This window comes from Puccinia triticina, chromosome 6A, assembly GCF_026914185.1.
Source record: "Puccinia triticina chromosome 6A, complete sequence".
Classification (NCBI taxonomy): Eukaryota; Fungi; Basidiomycota; class Pucciniomycetes; order Pucciniales; family Pucciniaceae; genus Puccinia; species Puccinia triticina.
In genome coordinates this window covers 2,148,426-2,175,387 of record NC_070563.1, presented here as the reverse complement: position 1 = coordinate 2,175,387, position 26,962 = coordinate 2,148,426, and the positions used below count along the sequence as shown (strand labels likewise).

Sequence of the window (26,962 nt, the reverse complement as noted above, 5' to 3'; positions counted from 1 at the left end):
ATAATGAATGAAAAAATCAATTCCAAAATTCATTCTGAAATTTTGTGGGCAGTGAAAACACACCGGGGGGTACAAAACTGCACTGCATGCAACAAAAAACCAGTGTTTGATGTGTTTTCACTACCCATAAAATTTGAGAATGAATTTTGGGCCCAAATTTTGGACTGCTATTTTCAGCCTCAAAGCATGTATAGCCCCTGTATGACAGGCTGCATACAGTAATGTGATTAGAAGAAAATCACTACTTTCTTTGTTTTTAACTTTGGGGCCTCAAGGGTTGCTCCATCGGAATCCTGGAGCAATTTTACACTGATGGGACCCTTTGCCGTATGCCCCTCCCCTGCTCTGTGGCCAGCGCAACACCCTTGTCAAGCCAAACAGCTGCCTGAAGGGGTTTTGACTGCCTGTACAGGCCCGTGGCTGAAATAAAAAAAAATCTTTTTTTTGGCCTTGATCCCGCAAGCTTTTCAAGGATGGCTGTAGTATTGAAGATTTTCCAAAATCATCATTTAATGCAAGGAATTTTGGAAATTTTTTGATGTTCCAAATAATTTTTATTTTGTTACAATATTTATTCTTCTGAAGTCATTTTACACACTCATTCTTGAATCCTCATGACTTCAAGTTTGTGGGTTGGCCTTCTGGAATGAGCTTTGTACCAATGTATCTGTCCAGTGACTGTACACCAAAATGTTGGTGTGCATGATTTAAAACTTTGGGGAGCATTTAGGCTGACCCTCTTGATTGAGCTGTACATGAGAGGAGAAGAACCTCACTTTGCCAATGTTCATATACATACATGACTTTCTTCCAACATTATTAACTCCGAAAATTGTATATTTGCACTTTTGTAATTGCATTCCTTCTTGTGACTTAATGGAGAAGAAACTATAGACAGAGTATGGCTACTTTGAAAAAATGGATTGGATTGGTATCGCCCACTTCACACTTCATAACTTGACATGGCTTGCAACCTTTTTCGTTAGTTTGTCCTTGATGTGATCCAGGAATTGTTCACTGAGGGAGGAAATAAGGCGAGATCAATTCTACTGTGGTATTGTGACTCTTGTCTCTGCGAGTCGCTTTGCATGCGATTTTCGAACCTTTTTTGAGTGCGGGGAAAGAAGGGGGTAGAAAAACTCACGTGGTAACGTATTTCTTTGAATCCTTGCCCCAGATCGAGATAGCCAGATCTTTGGTCATGATCTGATCCTTATCCACAGATTCGACGCAACAGCTTTCGAGGATGTTGGAAAAGTCGACCAACGGTTGGTTAGAATCCACTTGGCCTCTGAATTTCAACCCGCGAGTCCAAGCATAGATTGATGCAATTGAATTGGTGGAAGTGGGATTACCCTTCACAAGTTGAGGTTTAGATCAGAAACAATCAAAGTCAGGTCTCTTCTGCAGGTGATACACAACAGTGCCATTCAAACCTTTTGGTGTTCTCGATAGTGCCGAGTGACGGTTCCATGAGCTGCTTCACTTTCCATAATCTTGCCATCAGGTGTGACTAATTCTGACGTCATCAAACCTAATGAACCGAAGCCCTAAGTAAAAACGAATAAAAATCGGCATTTGAGACTCGTCTCCTCAACTGGGAAACTCACTAGCCCATCGTGAATAGATGCGAATCTACTGACCTGTGCAACAATGTCCGATTGGACATCTCCATCATAGTTCTTCAATGCCATCAAGAACCCGCCGGATGATTTGATCATTTGTGCGACCATCTGCTCAGCGCATGGGAGAAACGTCAACAGGGAGAAAAACAGGGTCGTAATAGTCTAGAGCTTACGTCATCGATCAGTCGATGTTCGTACCAGATCCCCAGCTTCTCAAATTCGTCTTTATATTCTCTGAGGTCGATAAAACATTTCCAAGGAACCACCCTCCATCAGTTCACACGATTAATCGGATTGGTATATGAAGATGGCACATACTTGTTGTAGATTTCCTGGAACCGATCTTTCCACATCCCATCATAAGCTTTGAGGATCGTATTCTTCGTCGATAAGTACTGAGAACAACGACCAATCAAAACCAAAATCCCGACTGCATTCGCAGCAAATTTCAAGTTTTACGAACCATTGGAATTTTCTTAGAAATGGCCATTTTGAACGAGCTGTGGGCAAAGTCGTCGATCGACTGGTTTTCAGACAAGACGCAAAAAAAAAAAGACGGTTATTCAATAATTGTAAAATGGGCCAACAGATAAGTTGTAATGAGCTAGCCTACTTGTGCAGTATTGAACATCCCCAGGCCGACGCCCGATCCATTCGGACCAAATTTGTGAATCGATAGTCGTTGGGCAGGCTTGTTAGATTCTGCAGGAGTGAAGACTAACTCCAGCTCGCCCTCGCCTTCGACCTTGAGACCCTGAGAACGATACTGATCTGCATGAGCATGTCGACCGACGACGATCGGGGCCGTCCAACCGGGTACAGGCCGCTTGACGATTTGACATATGATCGGCTCCCTGAAAACTGTCCCATTAAGAATGTTTCTGATTGTCCCGTTGGGAGAGCTGAGAAAGGGGATGGTCAATGTGAGTCAGCGAAGTGAGACGGTTAGACATAAAGATTCCATCCTTGGATTGGCAATCAGAGAACACTACTCACGGCCACATCTTCTTCAGCTTGAACTCCTTCACGCGGGCTTCGTCGGGAGTGATCGTGGCACATTTGACGCCCACGCCATGCGTTTTGATTGCCTCGGCAGCGTCTATTGTGATTTGGTCGTCTGTCGCATCCCGATTCTGGATCGATAGATCATGGTAGAGTAAATCGATATCTAAGAATGGCCTACACAATTGTTTCGTGCACTTCGTCATTCAACCATTGGTAATCACGTTTGGCGGTTTTTGGGGTCACCAACCCTTTTCGGGAGCTATCAAAGTCAAGCGGCTTACAAGATGAGGTCTTGTCGGATTCTATGCCAAATGATGCGGGTCCTGGGTGTTTCAAGGATACAACAAACGAGTGGTCAATGGTGATCAAGAAGATTTCAAAAGAATACACAGAATCCACTCACATCTCATCCCCGTCAATCTCAACAAGCTTTCCCTGAACCTTGATTTTCTTGAAGGCTAAGATTAACAGAGGTTGTCTTATAAGCGCGGCTCTAGCCACATGTGTGAATAGATAAGTGATCACTGACCGGTCGCAGCCATGCTTGAGGAACTAAAGGGACGGTACTGGGGAAGGACCGGTTGATTGAGGGTGAAGGTAGGAGGTGGATGATGGAAGCGAGTCGCGGTTAGCCGATGGAGTCGGGAGTGGGTTGGACCGGCTGGAGTGCTGAGCAGGCGTAGTTTGTGTCCCACCGAGCTCGCCATTTTGTCGTGAATCGTGTTTATTTAAAATGTTGATTATGTACTCTTACGTTCCTGTTCCAAGCGAATGAAAAATGTTTGCTTGGCTTCCGCTTTCCTCCCAAGAGTCTATAATCGGGCCATACAACTTTTGACAACATGGGAGCAGCGACTCCTATCTGTCGCCGGCACCAGCGGGCTCTATTCTGCTTTCCAGCCGGGCACGGCTCCCGCGCGATCGTCTCGAAGCCTGGCTTTCTGGGCTCGTGCGCCGAGAGTATCACGGCCATGCGGACATCTCGCTGCTTCATTCATCCGGCGCATCCACGGGATCAAGGCTCCGGACCCTTTCGGTGCCGTTTTCGAAATGATCCAGTCAAGCATTGACCTGTAGTATTACTCGAGACACCAAAAGTTGCACAATAAAATGCGGGGACCAGGATTTCCCATAACCCGCACATCAAAGCAGTCCGCTGTGGCCCTCCCAGGCGGCTTGGATTGTGGATCATGGACTCCAGCCTCGGCATATGATTCCTATCGCCTGCAACGGTGGGCTCGGCAAGCTCTGGCCGGAGTCCCAAGCTTTCGCCCATTTTCCCCAAACCCGGAATCGCGCGCCGCGCGGAGCTCAGTATAAGAATAAGTTGATGTCTGCTGGAGCAGGAGATGCTTATAAGAGATTGGTGGCATTCCGCAGGGAAGCCTCTTTGGCAAGGCAGACCATATCACCCAGAATTGACGCGATCACTGCAACCCATACTATTTACAGGTAACTCATCATGGTAAGAGCCACTTTCTTGTTCTCTCCTAGTACAAGTAATATCTGACAGTTTATTTACCTTTTGATTGACGTTCCAAGGCACGAAATGAAGAAAAAGCACAGTCGATGCTGTACCGGTTTCGGGAGGCACAAGCAGCCGAACTGGGTATGTCCACCAAATCCGATCGTCGCCCACGATTAGCAAGTAGTTGTCAGGATCTTCGTCAGTGTGAAAGATGGAGAGGTGAAATCTTGCGCGAGGTCAGTCGAAAGGTATCCAAGATCCAAGACGGTCAGTTCCATAGATCATTTGAGAAAAAGCCCCCCATGAGTGTATCACCGAAATCCTGATAAAATCCATGGGTGGCTACGTATATCTGCCAATATCACCTTCTTCCCGATCACAGCCGGTCTCACCGATTACGAAGTGCGGGATCTGAACGATGAGATCAATAAGCTACTGCGTGAGAAAGGGCATTGGGAAAACCAGATCATTAATCTCGGCGGCGCAAACTATCGGAGGATTGGCTCGAGTACGTTCGATGGCGCCGGACGCAGTGCACCCGGCCAACGTGGCTACAAATATTTCGGACGGGCTAAGGAGCTTCCGGGTGTCAAGGAGCTCTTTGAAGGGGCTAGCAAGCAACAAGAAGAACTAGATGGACTCAAGAAAACCGACGATGTCTATCACATGTTCAAGAACCAAGGCCCAAGCTACTTTGGCGATCTTGACGAATACGGGGAGGAAGGTGAACAGTTACTCAAGTACGAATCTGCACATGAAAGACAGGGTGAGTCATATAAATACATGATGCGATCAAACAGATTTTCTGAAGGTGTGAAAATCAAATAGATTGGGAGGATACGTTTGAATCGATGTCGGCTCTGTTGGGCTTACCACCGGGCGAATCAGTTGTTCCGCCCTTCCCAACTGGTACAAGCCATGTCGATCTCAGCTCACATCTCGCCAGCGAACCTGCGGCCCAAACAAACGCCACGCGGGATAAGCGGAAAGCAGACAACGATTCTCCGGGTACACCGAGCAAAAAGAAGACCTCTAATTCTGACGAGAATGGGCTGCCCAGCGAGCAGGACAAAGAAGCACTACCCGACCCGATCGATTCCTCAAGCCAACCAGACAAAACACAAGCTCCTACAAAGCCGCCTTTGTCTGTCTTCGATCCCGCAGATCTACAGCCACCGCCGGTCCCGACGCTCGAGCAATGGGAGCAGATGATTATCCAGTTGAGTTTAGGATCCAATCACCCTCCATCAACAAGCTTCAAAACTGACCGATTCCTGTGCATTTTGCTTCTTTTGCCTATTTACTCTCTAGGTTACAAAAAGCCGCTTTATTGAAAGAATATATTGGCTAGCAAAAAAAATGCGTGTAAATTGGCTGTCTCTCCTGCCCAAATGCTTGAATGCCACAACCTTTCATGCGTGTATTTTCTAGTAGGATCTGCTGGTGAAGCCACATGAAAATACCAGAAGATGCTCTCAAAAAATAATCAATAGGATCATGTTAGACAGGTGTTGAAAACATGGTTTCTCACTAGTGATTCGAGGCTTGGCCAGCTCTCCTTTGCTGTTGATGCTTGGCAAGATCTTTTGAAAATTGAGGATAAGTAACTGACTCTTCCATAGTGGCCTAGAGAAATCACCCAAAGATACTAGGGGGATCAAACTTAACTAAGTCCCTCCTGGGCGCGAAGCACCCGCCTCCGAAGGAGACGAAGCAATGTAATTTTTTGGTGTGAGAGGTATACAGAAGTACACCTTCTTTGTTTGGCCAGATCTTTCCCAAAACTCATCCAACAATTTTCATAGAACATGTAATGAGTAGCCAAGAAGCTCAGCTACATTCTGCAATTTTTCTTTTATTTTGTAAGCAACTTGTTGCCACCAAACAACCAAAGGAATTGGAGTCTTGGTTTTTTCCCACGCGGAGGCATGCATTTTGCGGCCAGACAAAACTGCTAACTGATGGACTTGGGACGCCCATTTTGGAGGGAAGATGAAGAAGGATGTCCTCAAAATTGGCGAGGAGACAGGCAAGATGAAGACCTTTGCTCTCATCTTTTCCATGTCACTATACCTAGTGTGGTTAAAGAGGTTATTCAAGTTTTCAATTTTCCCCTGCCAAATTCAAAAAACTTGCCAGGCCAAAAAACTTCACTCATTCATAAGTCCCTTCTTCGGAGGCGTTTGCACCCAGGAGGGACTTAGCTAAGTTTGTAGGGGATTCACAATTGAATTTGACAAAACTTTGGAGGTAAATTTAGAGGTTTGGAAGAACAACTCCCAAAAATTGGGAAAACAACTTCCAAAAGCCATTTTACATTGCTGGGGCCATTTCTTGACCAGCTCCTTGCAAAGATTCCAGGGTAGAAAGATTTTGGGATTCATGGATATGATCCTTGTTCTAATTGAGGAGTTACTTGAGTATTATGGATGTCAACTGGCAGCAGTTTCTTGAGTTTTTTTCATAGTGAAAAAGTCTAGATTTTCACAGGGAAATCTACATAGCTTTTGGAGCACCAGATCACTTCTGGGAGACCCTCAGATCTTAATTCACCCACTGACTGGATGACTTCTTGACAAGATCTGTGGGCCTCCCAGAAGTGATCTAAAGCCCAAAAAGCTAGAAGACTTCCCGTCAATCTGCAGCACCCTGCAGAACCAGATCTGTAGCCAGAAAACTTTAATCTTTGCAAGGACATGCTGTCCCAGGGGCTGCAGATCTGGTTCTGCAGGGTCTGTAGATCTCGACGGGAAGTCCTCCACTTTCCCTGCAAAAATCTAGACTTTTCGGGTCTAAACCCACATCTTCGGGGGTCCCAGATTGCACGGGAAGTCCTCAGTTCGGGTTCGGTTAAGTTCGGAAACCCCCTATTTCCTCAAGACCGCCACAATCAGCTTTGGCTCAGTTTTGCCTAGCCATTTCCATCGCCTCAAAAAATGTGAGTATTCTTTCGATTCCAAAACACCGCAAGCCTCCCACCCTGCTGATGGAAACCTCACTGCGAAGGTTCGGAGGTGGAAGGAGATCAGCAGCCAATGACTACATTGAGTGAGTTGCAATCAAGCTTTCTACCTGTCCCGACAGCGAGCAGACAAAGAAGATGATGAGAGGAGTGTTGGGATCTGATGGTCGAATTATTCTTTGATCGCTCAGTCGTGAAGATACAAAACACTTTCCTACCCGCCCCGTCGATCGAGACAAGGCTGAAGCCGAACTGACACTGAACATCAAAAAAGCCACATCGCCCGAGGAGAGTGCCCCAAAGCAAAAGCACGTCCGCAGTTGAGCACATCGTTCACTTTGAATTATAAATCCACCCTGCTTGTTACCATGGAAATTGACTCTTTTTGCTCTTGTTTTGCGTGGACAAAAATATCGTCAGAATGCATTGTGTACACATGGGACTATCATAGCTCTACCTCGATATGGACCGGCCTCCGTGTTCAGCCCATCCTGAGTGATGAAGTTCAAACTTTCAAGGCCTTGATCATGGTCCACAAAGTCTTACAAGAAGGACACCCAGTCACCCTCCGCGAAGGTCATCAGCAAGCCGGATGGCTGGAAACCTGTGCCCGAACCATCGGCCATGACGGCATGCGAGGTCGGTTTCCTCACATCGCGTCTTCCCTCATAGTCAATCCATCAGATCATCTAACGATGATTTTGGAATAAGGCTATGGAGCCTTGATCCGAGCCTACGTTTCCACTATTCTGGCCAAACTCAGGTTTCATCGTCAGCATGCCGAATTCAATGGTCTATTCGAATATGAGGAATACACTTCGTTGAAAAACATAGATGATCCTAACGAAGGGTATTTACCTTTCTTGTGGCACCGTCTCTAATTCAATTTCAGGCGCTGATTGTTTCTCGTAATCCTTTTGATACCAGCTATGAGACCATCAACGATCTGATGAACTTGCAAGATCAAATCGATTCTTTTCAGAAATTGATCTTTGCTCATTTTCGTGGGTCCACTAACAATGAATGCCGTATCAGTGCTCTCGTACCACAAGTCAAAGAAAGCTATGGTATATACCGATTCATTACCAGCATGCTGCGAGCGATGCATAGACGTGCGTATAGATATTCTTGTTTACAGCCACATAACAAACTACCAGGAAATGCATCAGGAAATGGGAACTAATGACCATCTATATATCTCGTAGGGACGGATGCGATGGATGCATTGCAGCCTCTACGCGAACGGTTTAATGCTCAGCATCAAAATCTTCGACGGTTTTATTACGAGTGTAGCAATCTCAAGTATCTCACCGGCCTGATTAATGTTCCCAAGCTGCCGCAGGAACCGCCCAACCTGACCAACAGTGGCGAGGCGCCTGAGCTTCCTCGCCGACCGGCAAAAACACCGGATATCAAAGCACCACCCCCCAAGCCTGAAACACCCGCCCCCGATATTGCAGAGCAGGCGCGAATGCTAAAAGAATACGAGGAAAAGCAGGCTTTATTACAAGCTGAACGAGACGCCGAAGCTCGAAGGCAACTCGAGCTACAAGCTAAGCAGCAGCGCGACTTTGAGGAAATGCAGCGGATGCAAGCTGAACGCGAGCGGATGGCGCAAGATGATTTGATGAGGCAACAGATGGCTGGTATGGCTGCCGGGAGGGTGGCCGAACTCGAGCGAGAAATTCTTGCGATGAGGGGCCAATACGAACGGGACCAAATGATGCTCGAACAGTACGACCGACGAGTGAAGACCTTAGAAAGCGAGATGATGATGGTCCAGCAAAACATCAATGCCCAGCTGGCGTCGAAGGACGAGATGATGAATTCATTGCAGGACCAAGTGACTCTGTGGAGGAACAAGTATGAAGCACTCGCCAAACTGTACTCCCAACTGCGAACAGAGCATTTGGATATGCTGAGCAAATTCAAGGCCATGCAACTCAAAGCTAACAGTGCGCAAGAAGCCATCGACCGCATGGAGCGAATGGAGCGGGACATGAAATCGAAAAATCTCGAACTAGCAGACATGATACGGGAACGAGATCGTGCACGCTTCGATCTTGATCGTCTCAAATCGGTGAGTTGATATCATTACTTCACTACGACAGATCTGCGCCAGATACTAACAACGTGATACATCAATATCATCAGGCCCAGAAGGATGAGCTGGAACGTCTCAAACGTGACTTGCGTTTTGCCGAGGAAAGGGCCGAAGATGCTTCTCGTTCTCGCAGCTCTGAAACTTCGAGCGTGATTTCCAAGTATAATCGCCAACTTAATGAGCTGGAAGACGATCTTCAAGTGAGTTCGAAGTGATTACGTTATGCCGGAAGATAGAGGGAGCTTTTTTTTGTTGTTGTTAATCGCTCTACTCTCCTTCTGATCAGGCTAAACAAGACAGGATAGCAGAACTACAACGCCTCCTCGACGAAAAGACTTTGGAAGTCTCTCGTATAGCTGACGAGAAAGATCAAGAGTTGATGATCCTACAAGAAGGGATGGATTCAACTATCCGCCAAATGAATGATATGACCATCAACCAGGGCGACACCGACCAAGCTCTGAATGCTCAGATCGACAATCTGATCTTGGACAACCAGAAGAAGCTGAATGCGATTATTGATTCGATTATCCATGCGTGTATCCAACGGGTTGAAGACGCGATCTATGAGCTCGAATCCTCCATGCACCCCGGCAACGAAACCGCGACGCCCGAGTACACCCTCTCACTGATTGAGAAAACACAAACATCCGCCATGGAATTTTCGGCTGTCTTTGGCCTACATCTCGATGGCGCACCGGGGGGAGAACATGTGGAGGTGATCAAGACTGCGAATAGCCTGGCGACGTGCATCGCCGAGGTCTTGGTGAACACCAAGGGGATCACTCGGTTTGTGTCGAATGACGATGCGATGGAGGCGATGACGCGGGTAGGGAAAGACTCGGGGGATGTGTCGATCCGATTTTTCAATAGTCTGATGTCGTACCGACTCGGGGTGGTTGCAGCCAGCTCGCGGAAGCAAGTGGTGGTCCGAGGGAACGGCGAGGTGTGTACGGCCCTCCAGCAGCTGTCGTCGACCGTTGAAGGGTTGATACCCAAGGGGGCCAAGGATCTGTCGAAGGCGGATGGGGAGATTGGGGAATTGGTGGAGCAGGAGATGACGCTGGCGGCGCGTGCGATCGAAGAGGCGACGAAGAAGCTCGAGATGCTGATGTCCCGGCCGAAGAATGATCGGCAGAGCGCGATGGAGGTGCAGGTGCACGATGCGATCCTGTCGGCGTCCTTAGCGATCGCCAATGCGATAGCCCGGCTGATTGCGGCGGCGACGGAGTCCCAGGCGGAGATCGTGGGGCAGGGCAAAGGATCGTCTTCTGCGCAGGCGTTCTACAAGCGGAACAACCGCTGGACGGAGGGGCTGATCAGCGCGGCGAAGCAGGTGGCCTATTCGACGACGCTTCTGATCGAGACGGCCGACGGGGTGATCAGCGGGACGCACAGCCTGGAGCAGCTGATCGTCGCGTCGAACGAGGTGGCTGGGGCGACCGCCCAGCTAGTCCAGGCCTCGCGCGTCAAGGCCCAGCTCATGAGTCGCACCCAGGTCAAGCTCGAGGTGGCGGCGAAGGCGGTGACGGATGCCTGCAAGGCGCTCGTCAAGCAGGTCAAGGCGATTAGCGCGAGGAGCTTGGAGATGAAAGACCAGCACGACTATCAGAATATGCCGACTCATGAGTTCAAGGTGGGTGATCCCCTTTTTTTCAGGTGGGCTTGTAGGTGATTTGTTTGGGGTTTTTTTGTTAGGTTCGAGAGATGGAGGTGCAGGTGTCGATCGTTACTCTTGAAAAGGAGCTCACTGATGCGCGTCGGCGATTAGGAGAGATGCGCAAGTGCGTGCATGAGTCTGTATCCTCCTTCCATGAGCTGCTACGGATGCTGATGGCCCTTTGACTCTCGTTAGGGCGGGCTACCATACCGAGGACACGGTGTGAGCCGAGTGGATGGCTGAGATTGGATGGCTCTATACTGTAGTCTTTCCTTCTATTTATTTATTTGTTTTTTCGAGTGTGTTGTATCTTCCACTATGGTGTGTATGTAATCCAGTTCAGGTGCCGGTTGCTTAGGTAATCGGCCTTATTTATCTACATACATCTTTGGGTTCTCCCGATCAGAAGCCGAAGCCTGGAGGGCAATGGACTTCCTCTCTGGGCTCATCCGCCAGTGTTTCCTGCCCAACGCAACCCCAGACTCAGTCGAACTCGCCCTCATCAGACTCTACCTCATCACTGCAGCAACCCTCATCCTCACCCTCACCATCCTCCGCAGAACCACCACCACCACCACCACCACCACCACCACCAACAGCCAAACCACACTCATCGACATCTACATCGACTTCAACCACTACCACTCCCGCCACCACCACCACCCCATCAGCTTCTTCCTCGCCAAACTCAGCGCCATCATCACCCAGCACCAACACCAGCAGAAACAGAAACAGAAACTAGTCTTCTGGTGCTACATCAACACCCAGCGCAGCCAGCTCAGCCCATGGATCTCCCAGCTCGAAGAGCTCCAAGCCGAACACTCGCCCCACCGCTTCGTCCATCTCATCGACACCTCCCACTCACACGAACGGGTCAGTCCTTCATTCACGCCAAGAGAACCCTGCCTGCAGAACTAACCATCCATCTGAACACAGGCCAACCCCAAGCCACTGCTCAACGACCTCCTCAAGATCATCAACATCTCGCCCCCACACCGGCTCTATCTCCTCTCTACCCCCGACCCTGATCTCTGCACCGCCGGCCTCCAGCTGCTCCAGCTGCACCCCCACTCGCCCATCCTCGCCTACGTCCCGCCCTTCGGAAGCCCGCTGCCAGACTCGGCTGTCGCCGCAGACCTCCTCTTCCGATGGGACCAGGACGACTGCCTCCAGCCCGTCGACCCTACTCCCCTGCACCCCCGCCAGCCCGCCCCTCTTCTCGAAGAATTCAAGCCTCTGATCTTGCTCTTCAACGCCCATGCTCAGGCTGCCCTGCCGCTCGGACTCGTCAAGGATTATCTCAAGCCATGGGTCGCCAACCCATCCACTCCCAACAGCGCTGATGACGAGGATGATCGTGTGGCTGACCAGAAAATGGCCGAGTACATCGACGCTGCCGTCGCCCACCGTCTCATCTCGCTCTCCACCTCCACGCCCATCGAGGACGAGCATGATGGTACAGCCGAGAGCGTGACGATGGTAGCGCTTCTTGGCGGATCCCCAAGAGACGAGCGGTCGCCGGAGCGGGCCTGCGGCGACGAAGACAGTCTGACGACGACGGGGAGCGAGCGTGAGACCAAGCCGGCGTCCCCGCGGGCCCTCCCCGCGTCCCATCAACCACTCGTCGGCGTCGTCGACGCGCAGCCGTGCTCGCAGACGCTCATCAAGCATAAGCATCCCTCCTCCGCCTTGGACCCCGAGCCTGCTTTGGCCGGCGATCGGGCGCCCAAGAAGACGAGGAAGGCCGCCTCCCTCCGCCGGGCGCGGCCCCGGCTGTCCCCCACCCCCCGGCTGGGACCGGGGCCCGGCTCCCCGCGAAGGAGTCCCGTCAAACGCACCCATCGGCCCTCTCCCTCGCCCCTGGAGACCTCGCGCCCGGATCACTCCGGGCCAGTGGGCGATGACCACGGGGTCCTCGCCGGTCCATCTCAGCCCGACGGACATCAGCGGGCTGGAGAAGCAGCGCCCGTCCTGCGACTAGTCCCCAGCCGCGCTGCAAACGGCTCAGACACGCGGGCCTGCTTGTGGATCCATTGCTCGTCCGGCCTGGTCAGCTACCGCCGCCCCTTCGTCCTCCGCCTCGCGCTCCCTCCTCTGCCCCATCCGTCCCCCGTCCGGACCCTGGCTCGACAAGACCCGCCACCCAGCCACCCGTCCCTCTGCTTCCCTCCCCACCGCCCCCACAGCCCGCACCAGCAGCACCGTCCTGTGCTCGCCGTGCAGCTGCACTTCGCCCACACCATCCTGCCTGCCCTCGTCCACCTCTCCGCCCCCCACTTCCCCCCGTCGCACTATCTCTGCGGCCCCGTCCGCCTCCTCGACCGCCATCTTCCGCACGCCCCCTCCCCATCGTCGGCTGCCGTGGTCGCTGACATCGACGACATCGACTGATCTTCAGCCCCCCGTCTTCTCGCTCGTCTCTGGCTATCACCCTTGCATATCGTCTCGCACTTTCTCTCTGAATTGTACATACGCAGTATACACATATATTTCGCTCGTCTCTCGTTGCTCGGTCTGTATATATATACATGTTTCTTTCGGCCCGTGCCTTGCCTTCTCTCTTGTTCCCCAAAAACGCAACCAGTCACTCGTTAGACAAACCCATCAGCATACTTCTCTCTTCATTCCTTCTTTGTGATTTATTTGGTTGTACATGTTCAAGCGACGCTCTTTTGGCAACTTGTTGGCCGTGCAGCGCGGAGTCTGGTGGCGTCCTCGCGATCTTTCCTGCGGATGGTGATGATAATGGCCGGCTGTGAGGACGGCTTCTCGGCGAATGGGCATGTTTTCTGGGCCTTGAACCAGCCTATTTGCTGGTTCAAATCGCCAATCTATGGTCGCTTGACACGCCCCGACTCACCTCGGTTGAGCAAACCTGAAAGGTGATTTCAGGAGCCAACACGAACTTATCAAAGTCCCTCCGAGGGCCCTCCTGGGCGCGACCTCCTCGGAGGGACTGCGTTAAGTTCGGAGCCAACACCTAACTTCAAACTAATTCCCGCTTCAATTGGAGGTCGGCGCAAGGCACCAAGTGATTTACATACCACTCTGCGGGCAGGAGGGAGGCACTTTTTTAGTTGAAGTGGGGCCACACCACCCAGGTTTAGTGGATGAACTCCCCATCCACTCCGGGACGCTCGTAAAGACACGGATTAAAGTGTCGAGCTTGGCTGGCAAACCAAGCCCTTGATTCAGCCTACAGTACATAGGCTCCAGAAACGGACTTGGCATTTGCCGGGGAGTCGCCCTGCCCGAGCTGCCAGGATCGATTGGTCAGACAAAGCAGCCCGATCTTGAAGGCCGGACAGACACGACTCTGAGTTGCTCCCCACTTGCGCTGAGCCAATATCTGGTGGACCAAGGCAACCATCTGCGGGACCTCTTTTTTTATATGAACTTTCGGTTGGAGTTTCTCAAGGCAATATGTTCAGGATACCGCAAAGAACTAAACGGTGCTAATGCATCAAACACATGCCCGGCCGACCATCCGCCCGGGGAAATGGATTAGGTAGATCTTGTGTGCAGGGTTTGCGGTGGGTTGTTAGGGAAACATTAGCGATTGCCCGTTGGCACATGGATGGATAGTGACAGTTTCCGAAGAATAGTGGACGCCGAGGATGGAAATCAGCTTTCATTATGGGGTTCGCGAGCTCCTTGCAGTCACCAGCTGGCGATGCTTGGTCAATAGATTCATTGGCGATAAGATCACCTCTGCGGTCGCCAGTTAACATAATGGTGAGCAGTTGGCTACGTAATGAGTCCTTAAGACGCCCCCAACATCCTCTCTCGGCTGACCCTTCAACCAACTCCACCCTTCCTCCGATCGACTTGACACTGCGCGCAGCGAGCAGTTCTTGGTCTTGGGCTCCCTTGGAACATAAGCTTGTCTAAGCTACGGTTGAGAGCAATCCTCTCGACTTCATCATACGTAACTGCCTCAACAGGTCTCATTACATGGTCCGGTAGACCAGGCTCGAGATCCATGCCGATAATAGATCGCGGCTCGGAGTGTATTCAGTGGACCAAGCAACGGGGTCCTCGGGAGGGTTTAAAAGGAGTGCCTTCGTTTGTTCCCAAGAGCAGCTTTGTATCACAAACCAGCCTCTTGCACACCACTTTCGCAGATAACTAGGTACACTTAATTAAACGCTTGCAGAAAGGACTTCCAAAGCCATTTTTTTTCCTCGCGTACTTATCCAATCTCTCCTCTCAAAAACTCTAGTAGTTAGCGACCGTGTCACAAACTTCAGTATACCTCTCTACATACATCTCCGATCAGGTCCAAGCGAGGATGATTTACTCTAGACTTTTCCAATGTCTCGTGCTTGTCATCTTATCAGTTACAACCATCCCCCAGGCACTGGCCGACCCCAATCCCCAGGGAGGCGCCCCGCAGCCGAAGCCCGCCCCGCAGCCGCAGCCGAAACCCAGTCCACAGCCGAAACCTGGTCCGCAGCCCAAACCTGCCCCCAAGGATAACGGAAAACCATGCGCAAAGGATGCAGTGCCGGTTTGCATCATCAGTTTAGATTCGCCATTGGCTGGTGTTGAAACACGTGGGTGGCTTGCTTTGAATGATGGGTATTGTTAACTGGGAGATTGAAGTGAATTTTCCGTATCCAGATCACGAAGTTCAACCCCAGCCGAACAAGGAGATGAAATGTGATGGTAGCAATAGAAATCCTAAAACACCCGCGACGGACTTCAGAGCCTGTTGCGGCAAAACAGCTATTCCTGAAGCGAGAAAGAAAAAGACAAACAAAAAGTGGAGGGACTTGTGCGCAGCTCCAGGGGACCCAATTCCCAACTTCCAGGCAAGGACGCCAACATCACTGAAACCCGCTCCTAAGCCAAAGGGGAAGTGATCTGTGAATCACTGGCTTCGTATAATGATGATATTTGCATATATTCAAGGGAGTGTCTGAAATACAATTACCTAGTAGAATACAATACTCTGGCAGCATGGCAAAAGTATTCCTTAATCTGTAGGATGATCACATCCATCGCATTTTTTTTTTAAAAAAAAACAACTTCATTACTCCGGCAAAAGTATTCCTTAATCTGTAGGATGATCACATCCATCGAATTTTTTCAAAAAAAAAAAAAACAACTTCATTACTCCCATTCAAGTTTGCTTTAAACCTTTTCTTTTTTTCATGAGCTGGCAAACATATTGTAGATAATGTGCTGCATAAATGTAAGTAAGATAAACTATGTAAAATAGATCAAAAATAATTGAATACACAAAAAACCAAAAAAAAAAAAAAAACCTACCACAGGCATCCCTTTTATATGATTTTCTCTTGTCCATTTATCAGATACTTCTATGATCTTTATTTTTGTGTCTGCAGTAAAGAAATTGACATTTATTCCTGGCACTTTCATTTGCCATAACAGAAGTATTGACTGATGTAAATATTAAGAGGTTGTTATAGTAGACTGGCACATGATTTAAGGAAATTGTTTGGGAAAATTCAGTTCCACAACTCGTCTCAGAAGGCTATCTGGTCCCAGCAGGACAAATATCAAGGCAGCATTTTCTTTTTCTTCAGAAAGTTGATGAGGATTTGTTCTGCCACTGAGTGGGCAGTTCAGCTCCCATTACTCTCAGTTCAACTTGTTTGTGGGGCGGCCATGAAAGCCCCTTGAGGCCACCAAACGGGGGTGCAACTGTGCTGAAACTGTATCAATCAGCTGGTTCAGCCTGTCGCAGTTTTTCACGGAGTACTTCCCTGTTCATCAGCAAGCTGGGAGAGGTTACGCCCGTTTGCCGGGCCAGGGTTATAGGACTAGGGCTCTCATGGTGAACTGGTTTCTGGATTACGGACACAGTCAAGTTGATTTGGGTACACTCGACCAAGTTTGTGTTCAGAACATGGGATTGTGGTGCGCCTGGAAGTCATATCCAGGTTTATCAGGTAGTTACAAAACAATATGGAAGGAAGTGGAAAATGCTGCTAGAAGTACACGCAGAAGTCACAACAGTGCGTCGATGAAAGGGATGGAGATGAAAGATTGATCCAAGAGCAAAGTCGCCAATGACACAATAAATTGGTTCACTTGGTATGTTGAGCAACAGCATCTGAATTTTATGAGTCTTGATTGGAATCCCGTAGTCGTGAAATATAGCCTCAACGCCGACGGCCGGAGAACAAACTAGCCAACAATACTCCGCCAACAAGCGCAGCACCACCCGCCAAGCTAAGACCGAGGTAACCTTCTAAAAACGAGTCATATAATGTTAGACGTTTGCCAAAATGGGAAATGGGGAAAATGATTACCTTGAGTGACCGCCTTTTCAATCAGCTGAGCCAAGGATTTCGCTTGAAGGTTATGAGGTTCCTTTTCCAACAGTAGATCTACGAGAACCGATTCAAATGCAAAATTTCAATCAAGTGAAAGTAATCTGTAGGATACAATCCAGCTGTGCGACGAACCATTGAAACGTTTTGCTTCACTATAATTCCCCAGTTTGTAATGTCCCAATGAAAGGTAATAAAGACATTCTCGGCGGCGAGTTGCATCAGTTCGATAGACATCTAAATCAATCAAGATAAAAGAGGTTTTTTTCAAGAAAAAACATGAGTGAAGTCGTTAAATGGGAGGAAGTTAAGCAGAGGGTGAGCGTACCCATTAGTATAGCGATTCCTTCAGAAACTTGTCCTTGTCGTGGGTTTCCTTTTACGAGTCCCCAAGCGAGATTAAATTTGGTTTGAGTTGATATCCATCCCTTGGCTTGTTCGTTCTGGTATTGCTCCCTCAGGACCGTTAGTTCCTCGGGAGACAGTCCAAGTGAAATGTCGGCTGCGTATGGTAGCTTATCAGTCGAGGATGTTGACGAGGTGACCATGCTGGTTCTGTTGATGAGAGTATCTGTTTTCTTTCTTGTGATGTTTGAATATGATCCTGAGCGATGGCTGAATTCGCTGGCTGTGGTCGGTGGTCAACAAGGAAATTCGGTTGCGTTTGAAAAATGACTTGATGGACAACGGCAGTGGCAGTGTCGACTCGTGGATTTCACATGTATTTAGGTGACAGGTGCTCACATGAGCATCAGAGGTGTCACACTTGTTTCACACCGTGTCTCTCCGGACACAGTTTTCATCAGTTTTCCGAATCGCCGGTTCAGACTACCACGATCCAAGAAATGAGAGCATTCTCAAGCCAGAAGCGAAAACAGGAATCAAGCTTGGGATTGGAAGAATTATCATCTGAACAACTCATCGAAAGATTTGCCGACCGTCTTCGCCATCAGCAGGAGGAGCTCTCTGAATTAGTTCGACCACTCGATCGACAGCTGATTAAACTAATCAGATCCAGGTTACCTGTGAGTCTCCATAAATTGAATCTTTCCGTGCAAAGTGTACGAAAAAAATTGATTCGGTTGTGGATGGCTCAAGTCAATTCGGAGGGATGATTTAGATTCGCTCGTACAAAGACAACTCGGTGGAGACCGTACACTGGCGGACTTCCTATCGAATTATTTGACGTATATCCTGCTGGTTCAGTTTGAAGAAGAACCAAGGGCTATCAACCATGCATTCTCCAACTATCAAACTCAAACTGAACCCATGATCGATCATGATAATAATTTCAACCTCCTCCTGAACGCTTACAAGTCAGCACAAGCTATCCTGAGTTTGCTCGCGAGTCTCAGTAAATCCCGATGGAGGAACTCATCCTATCTTTGAAAATCACAGCCCGGCCTCCAACATCTTCCGCCGCTCGGATGCCGCTTTTTTCACACGGTCTATCCAACAATTGTCTCATGGTTTGGTTCACTTTGCAACCAAGGTCAATCATACCCTCCCCAACATTACGCTTCAGAGCCGTAACTCAGACTGATACGTCCCACGTCTGATAAAGGCAGACCGAAAAAAGCGATCTACTAAGAAGGAAAAGGCAAGCGAAGCGGCGCGTCAAATGACCACTACCTTGGGCGTGGCTTGCATCGACAGGTACTTGGGGTGTCTCACTCTCCTGGCGTTTGGCGTGATTCTTTTGGATTTTGACTTCAGCATTCTATCACACAACCTTTAGAACCCCCGAAGAACCTAGCAAACGACGGGCAGCTTTCAGTTTGGCGAACGGGCTATTCAAAATATATTTCTTCGTTAGTTAGTCCACATGTTCGCGTGAAACTGGAACTGAATCTGGCCGGCCCAGCTCAGTGCGATTCCTATCGTCAACTTTTAACAAAAAAACCCTAAACCCCACTTGAAACAGCTAAACAACATGAGATTATGCGACACGGTTGTGAAGAATATATCCAATGTGCTCAACCAACTAGAAACTCATTATCCAAAGGCCGAACTGGTTACGTTTCATTACTACCTGGGTCGATTAGCTCTTTATCAGAGGCGACTTCACAAAGTTCAGTTCTCCTCATATCATATCCCGAGTCTACGTTCTTCAATGATTTACTGATGACTTCTAATTAGGCACGAGAATCCCTGAAGAAAGCATTTGATCTCTGTCAAACGGACAGTTGGCGTAACAGGCGGTACTCATCTTGTCTTACCTGCATCACCATTGGCACATGTCGAGTTCATGAACTGTCTTGCTTTTTTATCCGATTTGCTAGCTTGATTTTGACATACTTGATCGTGGCTTCTTTACCGCTCGGGATTCTTCCTCGCCCAGTATTACTTGAGCAATTTCAACTACAATCCAAATTCCACGAGGTTGTTGGAAGCCTGCGGGTAAGCCATTAATGAATCAAACCAGTCGGATTCTCTGCTGCACAATTATCTACACCTACGACACCTAATCTACATGTTAATTCATAAAGACGGGCAACTGGCCAGGAGTAGTGAATGGCCTCGAGAAAAATCGAGATTGGTTTCGTTACAAAGGAATCTATATCCTGCTAAGAGAGAAGCTGGAAGTGATATGCTGGAGGAACTTCTTTGTAATCACGTGAGTTTTTAAAAAGGTTATATCTCTTAATCATCGCTAATGCAATATACCGATGCTTGGTGTAGGGCTGGGCTAAAAAATGGAAACTCAGGCATGAGGTTAAGTTTAACACAGTCGGTTGAGGCCGCTAGGAAAGTCTTCTTGGAACCGTCGATTGATGAAGATGATATTGTCTGCATGGCCAGCAGCCTCATTGATCAAGTAAATGCAAATCCGCAGAATTTTCCTCGAGTAACTAGGAACCAGTCAAAATTTAACTTACAGTTGATTGATTTCTTTTGCAACTGCGATCAATTCGGCTAGGGATACTTGAAAGCATACGTCAAGCTCGGAGAGATGATTGTTTTTGGCTCCGTTCTACCTCAAATATCGACTGTTGGGGAGCACATGAACGAAGGTGGCACCGAGGCCCTTCCCGCATTTTCGGAGAAGACTATTTCGATGAGCATTCAACCCAGTAGCGATAGCGATGCTCCGATCAAATCAAATCGGCACCCTTTCAGCATTAGAGGCTCCAAAAAAATCAACCATACCAGGAGATTTGCCTGAGCGTCATTCTTTATATGTGTGGATAAGCTAGAATAATATCATCGTGGCATGTGCGCATGGAATTTAGCAATTAAGTATTGCTAGAGTTTATCTATCTTGGTTGATTATAGTTTATGTGACCTACTCGTATAGGATCCACGGTCCCAAGTTCCTTTCTTATAAGTTCTGAAGGTTGTAAAATTCATTACCAGTTGAAAAGGCTAATTTACAGTTCTCAACAACAAGCATCTTCCACTTTGGTTTGAGAAAATCATCTGTTCATCCCACTCACGGACTGTATTATGATCTTGTGATTTAGGGTTCTTCAAAGTTGAAAACAATGTACAAATCTCAAGCTTTATGGGCACAAGTTCCCTGTTGAAAAACTGATATGGACCAATCTGTAGAAGGATGATAGTAGATCACATTGCACAAAATTCCATATCAACCTTTTGACATTTAGTCAAACATATATGATGATAGGGTTTATTTATGGTGTTCAAAGTTGGTTTGCATAATTTTATGCATGCGTAAATCATAAAATCATAAAATCATCTTTGCAGGGGATATGACTGTCTGATTATGTAATACAAAATTTCCTTGGCAAATTATTTTTATGATTTTATGAATTATGCATGCATAAAATTATGCAAGCCAACTTTGAACACCATAATTGTCACCCAACTTAGGACCCTGATTTTTTCAATTGGCTCATGTCTTCTGATTCATTTCTTGGATTTCAAATGAGAAGCTTAGTAAAGAAGTGTGTTTGTTTCGGGTTTAAACTTCTCAAGCGGAAAGGAAACGGGAAGAAAACAGAAAATCTGAGACAAAGTTGACAAACTTTAGACGCCAACAATCATGAAAGAGGCGGCATTTGTGTCTGAAAAAAGTTGCCTGTTTTTTTGGGGAAAATGTCTAATATTTGAACGATCAAGACAAGTCATGATAGGTGGATGATAAGCAACTTGGAGGACCTGAGGTCTCATTCATACAGAAGGATTGTAGATGAAGTAAAAGAAAAGGAGCGCGAAGGGCAGTCTACAAGAAAGAGTAGCAAGTAATTCTTTCCTTCGCCGGGGTTTTTAAAATATTTTCTAAAAAGGTTTGCCATTGGCGGTCGGGTTTCTCTTGGCTAGCTTGAGTGGTACGGCGCCTGGGTAAGCCCGTTTCATGATCGTTTTGACCTGCAAGAATGTCGAATAAAAACACGCTTATGTTAGGCATCTGATGTGACACGATATGCATCGACGTCATGAAGGAAAAGAGTAGGGGAGGCAACTTACATTTGGCGACATGGCTGGTGAAGCAGTAACATTCATAATCAAAGCGACCAAAAATACCAAGAAGGCGCTAGCTGCTTTGACGTTGGCCATTTGTATGTCGTAGAAGTCTCGATAAGGTAGCGTGGGCTAGTGCTGATAACCTTGAGAGGGATTTGCGAGGTAGTTTATAGCTGGACTGTCTGAGCCGAAAGATGTTGAATCGGGAAATCGATGAGTTCGTAGGATTCTGTAGAGATTCGATACGGCAACGTATATTGAGTGTCTAATCTAGATGCTCTCGAGGATTGGAGACAGCGAAAACTTAAAAGAACACCGACTAACAAGGATAATGATCAACTGAGAGTGAGTGGGGGTTAGGGGGACTTGGAAAGTTGTTCAATGTGGTTTAATAAAGGGCTAGGGAGTAGTTGTAGACAGGAATGATTGTTAGGCTGGATGTAAACCTATTGGTTTGGAGACTCTGATGACTGATGATGGATGAAGACTTTATTGTTTTGATACGACTATCAGGACGATGTCAGACCACTCTACTTATAGACAGGAGGGGAGCGCCACAGCCACCTGATTGCCTTTAGCCTACATATAAAGCCGGCTTTCGCACGTGTTGGAAGGCGCCGATGATCCACAATGACTTGTATGTACGTCTGAACGGAAGCGTGGGGGGCGCAGGACTCAACTGACTTCGTTGAGGCAAGCCGCAAAACCCGCTGAATACTGGGTGTTCACGTCGGAGCCCGACTCCGGTCTGTACACTGAACATTTTTTGTCCTCGTCTAGACAGTGGACACAACATCGTCAATTCTCCCCTTTGGAGGAATGGCTCGGGATCCATGTTCCTGCTGTTGCTAAAGATTTGTTGCGGGCGCACTCCTATACCAACGGCTCCGTCGCTCCGACATTCTCTCGATCGTATGCACAGCACCGACGATTAAGGGGTGTTATGATTTAAGTTGCTAGCATGAAAACCGTTCGACCGGCTGATGGCATCCGACCTCATGCAAACCGATATATATTTATAGTTGGGTTTTTCGCCTCACGACCTCGGGTGTCAGCAGCCGGTACTGTTTTCTTTCTGGGTGTCGATGTGTGCAATTTGAAAGAAGCAAAGTGCCTCAATGAAGCTCATGACATAGCTTAGGCTTGGGTGCTTTTGGACGGATTAATCTGTTTCTACTGAAAGAAGGAAGTTGCCACACTACATCGATGATCCAGTGATGTAATTGAGGCTGTACTGACAGACTGTTTTCGAAGACAACTCTTGTGTAAAATGGAACAATATCTCAGGTGATTGCTCTTTAGGATAGACTCCACCAGACTCGACCCCATTATTGTTCAGGCGCGCCGAGAGGACGTTGAACTCTTGCTCGCCATTCCACTCTTCCCAATTATTTAACCGTTTCGAGCGTGATTTGGTTCACTCCATGAATAAGGAGTGAACATGTGACTACTCAACCCATGCCCTACCAATATGTTGGAGTGCAATATTTTGCACTTCTTCAACATTTTTTGCTCTGGAAAGTTATAAAAAAGACAAAATTCACAAGCATCTTGAGTACTCCTTCAGTCTCAGAACCCAACTGCAGTGGTGCTTCCGCCCATATCTGGTTGGGTTTTTGTTGCAATTTGTTTGGATGAAAGTAAACATGAACACATCAGACTAATGCGATAGATGCGACAAATGTACATATAAGCTTGGATCACGCACCATAGTATCGGTCTTCAAAAGCTTTCAATCGAGAGTCATCATTCCAGGAGACGATCTCAGTGGGATTATCCCATTTCGGGACGTCCTCGGTGGGCTTCAGACCTGGGTTTTTCCATTTGATATCTGCACAGATAGCTGTGTTTCCACCTCCCTGTGTGCAGATTGAAGGCCAATCAAAAATAAGGTCCAAAGAAAGAAAGACGTAGCAGCAAAGCCAAATCTTCTCACGTGCAAAAACGGCTGGAGCCCTCTTTCCAACGCTGCTCGTCTCCGAACGGGAGGTGGGGCATCCAAGATTGCTCTCCCGGTTTCATCAGCATTGGCCAACATGTCGGCCTCTATTCCATAATCAGCCTCAGTTTCGTTCCCAATCAGTTTGATGTTCACGGTTCTGGTTCGTTTAAATCTGAGCAAGTTCAGAGAAACATATTTCAAGGTTAGTTTCCTAGAATGATTAGTCCACCGAATTTGAAAGCCACGAGACCAACGTTGTTCCTCGGGTTATTCCACTTGGGATTTGCTTCAGCAAATTCATGTGAATGAATAAAGCTGGAAGAGGAAAGGTGTATGGAGAGACGTTCAGCTCTAGGGGAACTGAGATGTGATAACAAGAACTTCAAGTCACTTACGCCGGCCCATGACGTCGTGCTGCAACATTGTATGACCACAATACCCAGAGAGTGTGTTCCATGAAAGTCCAGCAGCACCCAGATATCTACCGGGCAAAGCCCAGCGCTTTCGCAACGCCAGCATGGCGTATCTGAACACGTCTTTGTCACCATCAGAGATCTGGAACCAATACTTCCAGTCTTTCAACATGTGTTCCGCCAAAAGCAACACGTCCAGATGCTGGGATTTATCAATCAGCATTTGTCCAGCTTCTTGTTCCCATTCATCCCTGACGTCAATCATCGTTTGATGCCACAATCAGTCGCACTCCATTGCTCCGACTTGGGGTGGACGAGCTACTCACCGACATTGAGTACCGATCAATAACCATACCGGTACATCTGCGTGAGTCTTCCAATAATCTAAAAACACAGATTTCACATTCAAACGTTTCGAGGCCAATTAACTCGCTTTCTTCACGGCTTTATAAGTAATACAGATAGAGCTGAAAGTCTCAAGAAAAATTTGTCTTTGAACAGACCTGGCCAGAATAATGCCCCGAGTTTCTTGTAACCTTTAGATTCCCAAAGTGACTCAAGCGTTCCTGGTTCCAAGACAGCTGGCAAATTGTCACTTTTGAAATCGCAGATAACAAATCAGGAAAATGTAAAAAACCAATTTCCGATCGATGTGAGGAAAACGACGTTACCTATCGAGATACAAAGGTTCTCGGAAAGAACAGGCGACCAGCGCAGAAGCTTTGATGTGCTGAGAGGTGGTCCCAAAAAATTAGCAGACCAGGCTAGAATGTAAATCCAGCGCAGGATTATTCTACTCAACAAAATTCTTGTTGCGGTGGACATCTTTCTCGGCCCATTCGACGGTCAGAAACTTCACATGGAGTTTCTCCATCGCCTCCCGGGTATCTTGATCTGGCTTCTCGGAAGGGAAGCTAAAGACTTCGACGGGTAATTGGCATTTCATGTGTTCCCTCAACATTCTTACTGTCAAGAAGACTCGCGAATAAGTGTCCTGTTTTGGGGGGGCACGCGTGCGACATTTATCAGGTACTTTGCCTGATCAGATTGGTCACGTCAGTTGAAGAGGAAACAAAAAACTCCTTACCACGTTTCCAGCTGTGAAAACTATTCCCCTCCCTTGGCCATAATGATCTTCGTTCATCAACCCGAGTCTTTCGAATTCTTCTAGACTTTGAATCATTTCTTCGCGTTTGTTTCGCACATGAGTTGAATTCATCGTTGCCCACATCAGATGGGCTCTCTTTGATGATCAATATTTACACAACACATCAATAAATGTTTTTGCCGGATTCAGTCCAAGTATTGATGAGGCGTTTTCGGAATTCCAACGGAGAAAAAAAGTTCAGATTTCAGCATCCTTGGCAAGAAAAAGAATGGGGGGGCAGTGGGACCAAACCTTTAGCAAATCATAATTGGCGTTCTTTCCAACGCGGTCGTCCGGACAAGTTTGGAGATTGAATTGGACCCAGAGCGCGGGCTCAGGGATCGGCGCCGACTTCCAATCTTGAAGTCGTAGGTACAGTGGAGAATCAGATGGTAGAGGGGGTGTCGGGGATTGCCAATGGGCTGGACTGTCGCCTTTCAGGGAGTGAGTTAAATCCGCGGCTAGACTTTGATACTTTGAGAACCATGTTGAGGATGACGGTAGTTGCCAAAAAGTCCACTTCCTCGTGGATTGATTCGATGACTGATGGTCTCCTGATTTTGATGATTGTCGGTTATTCCCTGGATATCCAAATCGATTGGCTTGATGAGCTTTTGTGGCTGTCGTTTTTTCCGCCCGATGGAGCTGGCTCGGGACAGTTCCATCGACATCAGCTTGAGTATTTTGAGAGTTCATGGAGTGAAATTTGTAGACGATAAAGCAGAATGAGATCGATAGAATGATGAAGTATTTCCTATTCCGCGCCGAGCCAGGACTGTGACCACTACTTCCGCTGTGGTGATTGAAGATCGGATTAGATTTGGTCAGTGCGGAGTAAATCGAGTTGGACATCGTTGGTTTTCTCAGGTTCGACTCAGTGTAAGAGGAATCCATGTTGTTGAGCGGAAGCATCCTCAAAGTAGAGATGGATGGAGATGGGATGTGCTATGATGGTCCCCTTGTCGCTGTTTTTTCTTTTTTCTTTTTTTTTTCTTTGAGGAATCTAAACAAATGGGGAAGAAAGCTTTGGACCAAAAAGGGATAGTTGCAGAGGCTTTCCAGGTCTGAGCATCTTTAATCTTCAATGCTTCCGAGAACTTAGAACGGACGGTTTGGTTCCTTTCATCACGAAGCTCCGTCTGAGTCTGACGGATAGATAGACGTTTACTTTATAGGCTTGGCTAGCTTGCTTTGACTCTGAAGCTGCCCAGCACCGATCATCACCCTATAACCATGGGCATTTCCCTACTACCCCAACCTAGCCCAACACTTGGGCAATCGCAGGAGACTGTAGGGGAAATGGTGGTTGATTGGCAAAAGCCTTCTCGATTGGTAGGGTAGGTCAAACAAATCTGAAACCCCCAGCTCTTGTTGGGCAAAAGTGTTACACATTTATGTTCACATGGAGATGTATTTAAATATGTCGACTCGAGCATGCCAAAAGAGCTTTGACCCAACGCTGTGGTCATCAATGTTCTGTCTGTGGTAAGGTTCCGATCCGGTGCCTGGGAGCCGGATATCACCTGGCCTGCACCCTCACCCTGGTCATATCCGAGCTCCGTTCGGATTCATCCGGATTTTATTGGCAATTTTCTTGATGTAAATGTTTAGGGGCTTGGAGGGCTTGGAAAAATGACTCCCAAGTACTACTTTATCTTCTTAAGACATTTCCTTCACTTTTGAATATCCATTGGGGGCTTGCAAAAGACTCCCAAAGTTGGTTGAAGTCTGCGCAACTCATGTCCCTGACTGCCCTACAATGGTCGCGTGAAGCAAATCTTGTGTTGCGGCTTTTTTGTGAGTTGTTTTCCCATTTGCGCATCCATCCCTGGGAGTTGTTGAGATAATTTGATAAGATGGACAAACTGGGACAGCAGTGATGAGAGGAAGTGGCACCATGAAAAAC

At 47.8% G+C, this 26,962-nt stretch overlaps 6 protein-coding genes across 6 annotated transcripts; 3 read left to right on the top strand and 3 right to left on the bottom strand.

The window, feature by feature from the left end:
* Nucleotides 1–950: 950 nt before the first annotated feature.
* PtA15_6A287 (uncharacterized protein) lies at nucleotides 951–3,337 on the bottom strand (the record flags this gene model as incomplete). The annotated part of the gene is made up of 12 exons (XM_053169976.1): nucleotides 951–1,017; nucleotides 1,145–1,356; nucleotides 1,437–1,550; nucleotides 1,644–1,733; nucleotides 1,799–1,859; nucleotides 1,944–2,020; nucleotides 2,089–2,148; nucleotides 2,239–2,527; nucleotides 2,622–2,804; nucleotides 2,912–2,953; nucleotides 3,034–3,088; nucleotides 3,160–3,337. 12 exons carry the CDS (start codon nucleotides 3,335–3,337, stop codon nucleotides 951–953), a joined length of 1,428 nt encoding a protein of 475 aa, XP_053021214.1.
* A 755-nt stretch (nucleotides 3,338–4,092) lies between these two features.
* Nucleotides 4,093–5,449, top strand: PtA15_6A286 (uncharacterized protein; the record flags this gene model as incomplete). Its single annotated transcript, XM_053169975.1, has 5 exons — nucleotides 4,093–4,095; nucleotides 4,173–4,365; nucleotides 4,481–4,864; nucleotides 4,927–5,317; nucleotides 5,410–5,449. The coding sequence occupies 5 exons, from the start codon at nucleotides 4,093–4,095 to the stop codon at nucleotides 5,447–5,449; spliced, it is 1,011 nt and encodes a 336-aa protein (XP_053021213.1).
* A 1,635-nt stretch (nucleotides 5,450–7,084) lies between these two features.
* Nucleotides 7,085–15,689, top strand: PtA15_6A285 (uncharacterized protein; the record flags this gene model as incomplete). Its single annotated transcript, XM_053169974.1, has 14 exons — nucleotides 7,085–7,146; nucleotides 7,252–7,379; nucleotides 7,481–7,699; nucleotides 7,772–7,910; nucleotides 7,988–8,172; nucleotides 8,266–9,140; nucleotides 9,215–9,364; nucleotides 9,451–10,800; nucleotides 10,863–10,948; nucleotides 11,020–11,046; nucleotides 11,517–11,697; nucleotides 11,761–12,873; nucleotides 15,299–15,380; nucleotides 15,448–15,689. 14 exons carry the CDS (start codon nucleotides 7,085–7,087, stop codon nucleotides 15,687–15,689), a joined length of 4,839 nt encoding a protein of 1,612 aa, XP_053021212.1.
* Nucleotides 15,690–16,955: 1,266 nt separating this feature from the next.
* Nucleotides 16,956–17,674, bottom strand: PtA15_6A284 (uncharacterized protein; the record flags this gene model as incomplete). Its single annotated transcript, XM_053169973.1, has 4 exons — nucleotides 16,956–17,044; nucleotides 17,106–17,183; nucleotides 17,262–17,363; nucleotides 17,455–17,674. 4 exons carry the CDS (start codon nucleotides 17,672–17,674, stop codon nucleotides 16,956–16,958), a joined length of 489 nt encoding a protein of 162 aa, XP_053021211.1.
* A 63-nt stretch (nucleotides 17,675–17,737) lies between these two features.
* Nucleotides 17,738–20,292, top strand: PtA15_6A283 (uncharacterized protein; the record flags this gene model as incomplete). Its single annotated transcript, XM_053169972.1, has 13 exons — nucleotides 17,738–17,759; nucleotides 17,820–17,847; nucleotides 17,923–18,151; nucleotides 18,225–18,442; nucleotides 18,525–18,618; nucleotides 18,691–18,782; nucleotides 18,865–18,937; nucleotides 19,051–19,197; nucleotides 19,266–19,327; nucleotides 19,409–19,526; nucleotides 19,616–19,743; nucleotides 19,809–19,944; nucleotides 20,047–20,292. The coding sequence occupies 13 exons, from the start codon at nucleotides 17,738–17,740 to the stop codon at nucleotides 20,290–20,292; spliced, it is 1,593 nt and encodes a 530-aa protein (XP_053021210.1).
* Nucleotides 20,293–23,123: 2,831 nt separating this feature from the next.
* On the bottom strand, nucleotides 23,124–25,968 carry PtA15_6A282 (uncharacterized protein; the record flags this gene model as incomplete). Its single annotated transcript, XM_053169971.1, has 11 exons — nucleotides 23,124–23,158; nucleotides 23,263–23,413; nucleotides 23,491–23,668; nucleotides 23,751–23,811; nucleotides 23,892–24,160; nucleotides 24,236–24,293; nucleotides 24,413–24,504; nucleotides 24,581–24,639; nucleotides 24,712–24,903; nucleotides 24,997–25,152; nucleotides 25,309–25,968. 11 exons carry the CDS (start codon nucleotides 25,966–25,968, stop codon nucleotides 23,124–23,126), a joined length of 1,911 nt encoding a protein of 636 aa, XP_053021209.1.
* Between the last annotated feature and the right edge of the window lie 994 nt (nucleotides 25,969–26,962).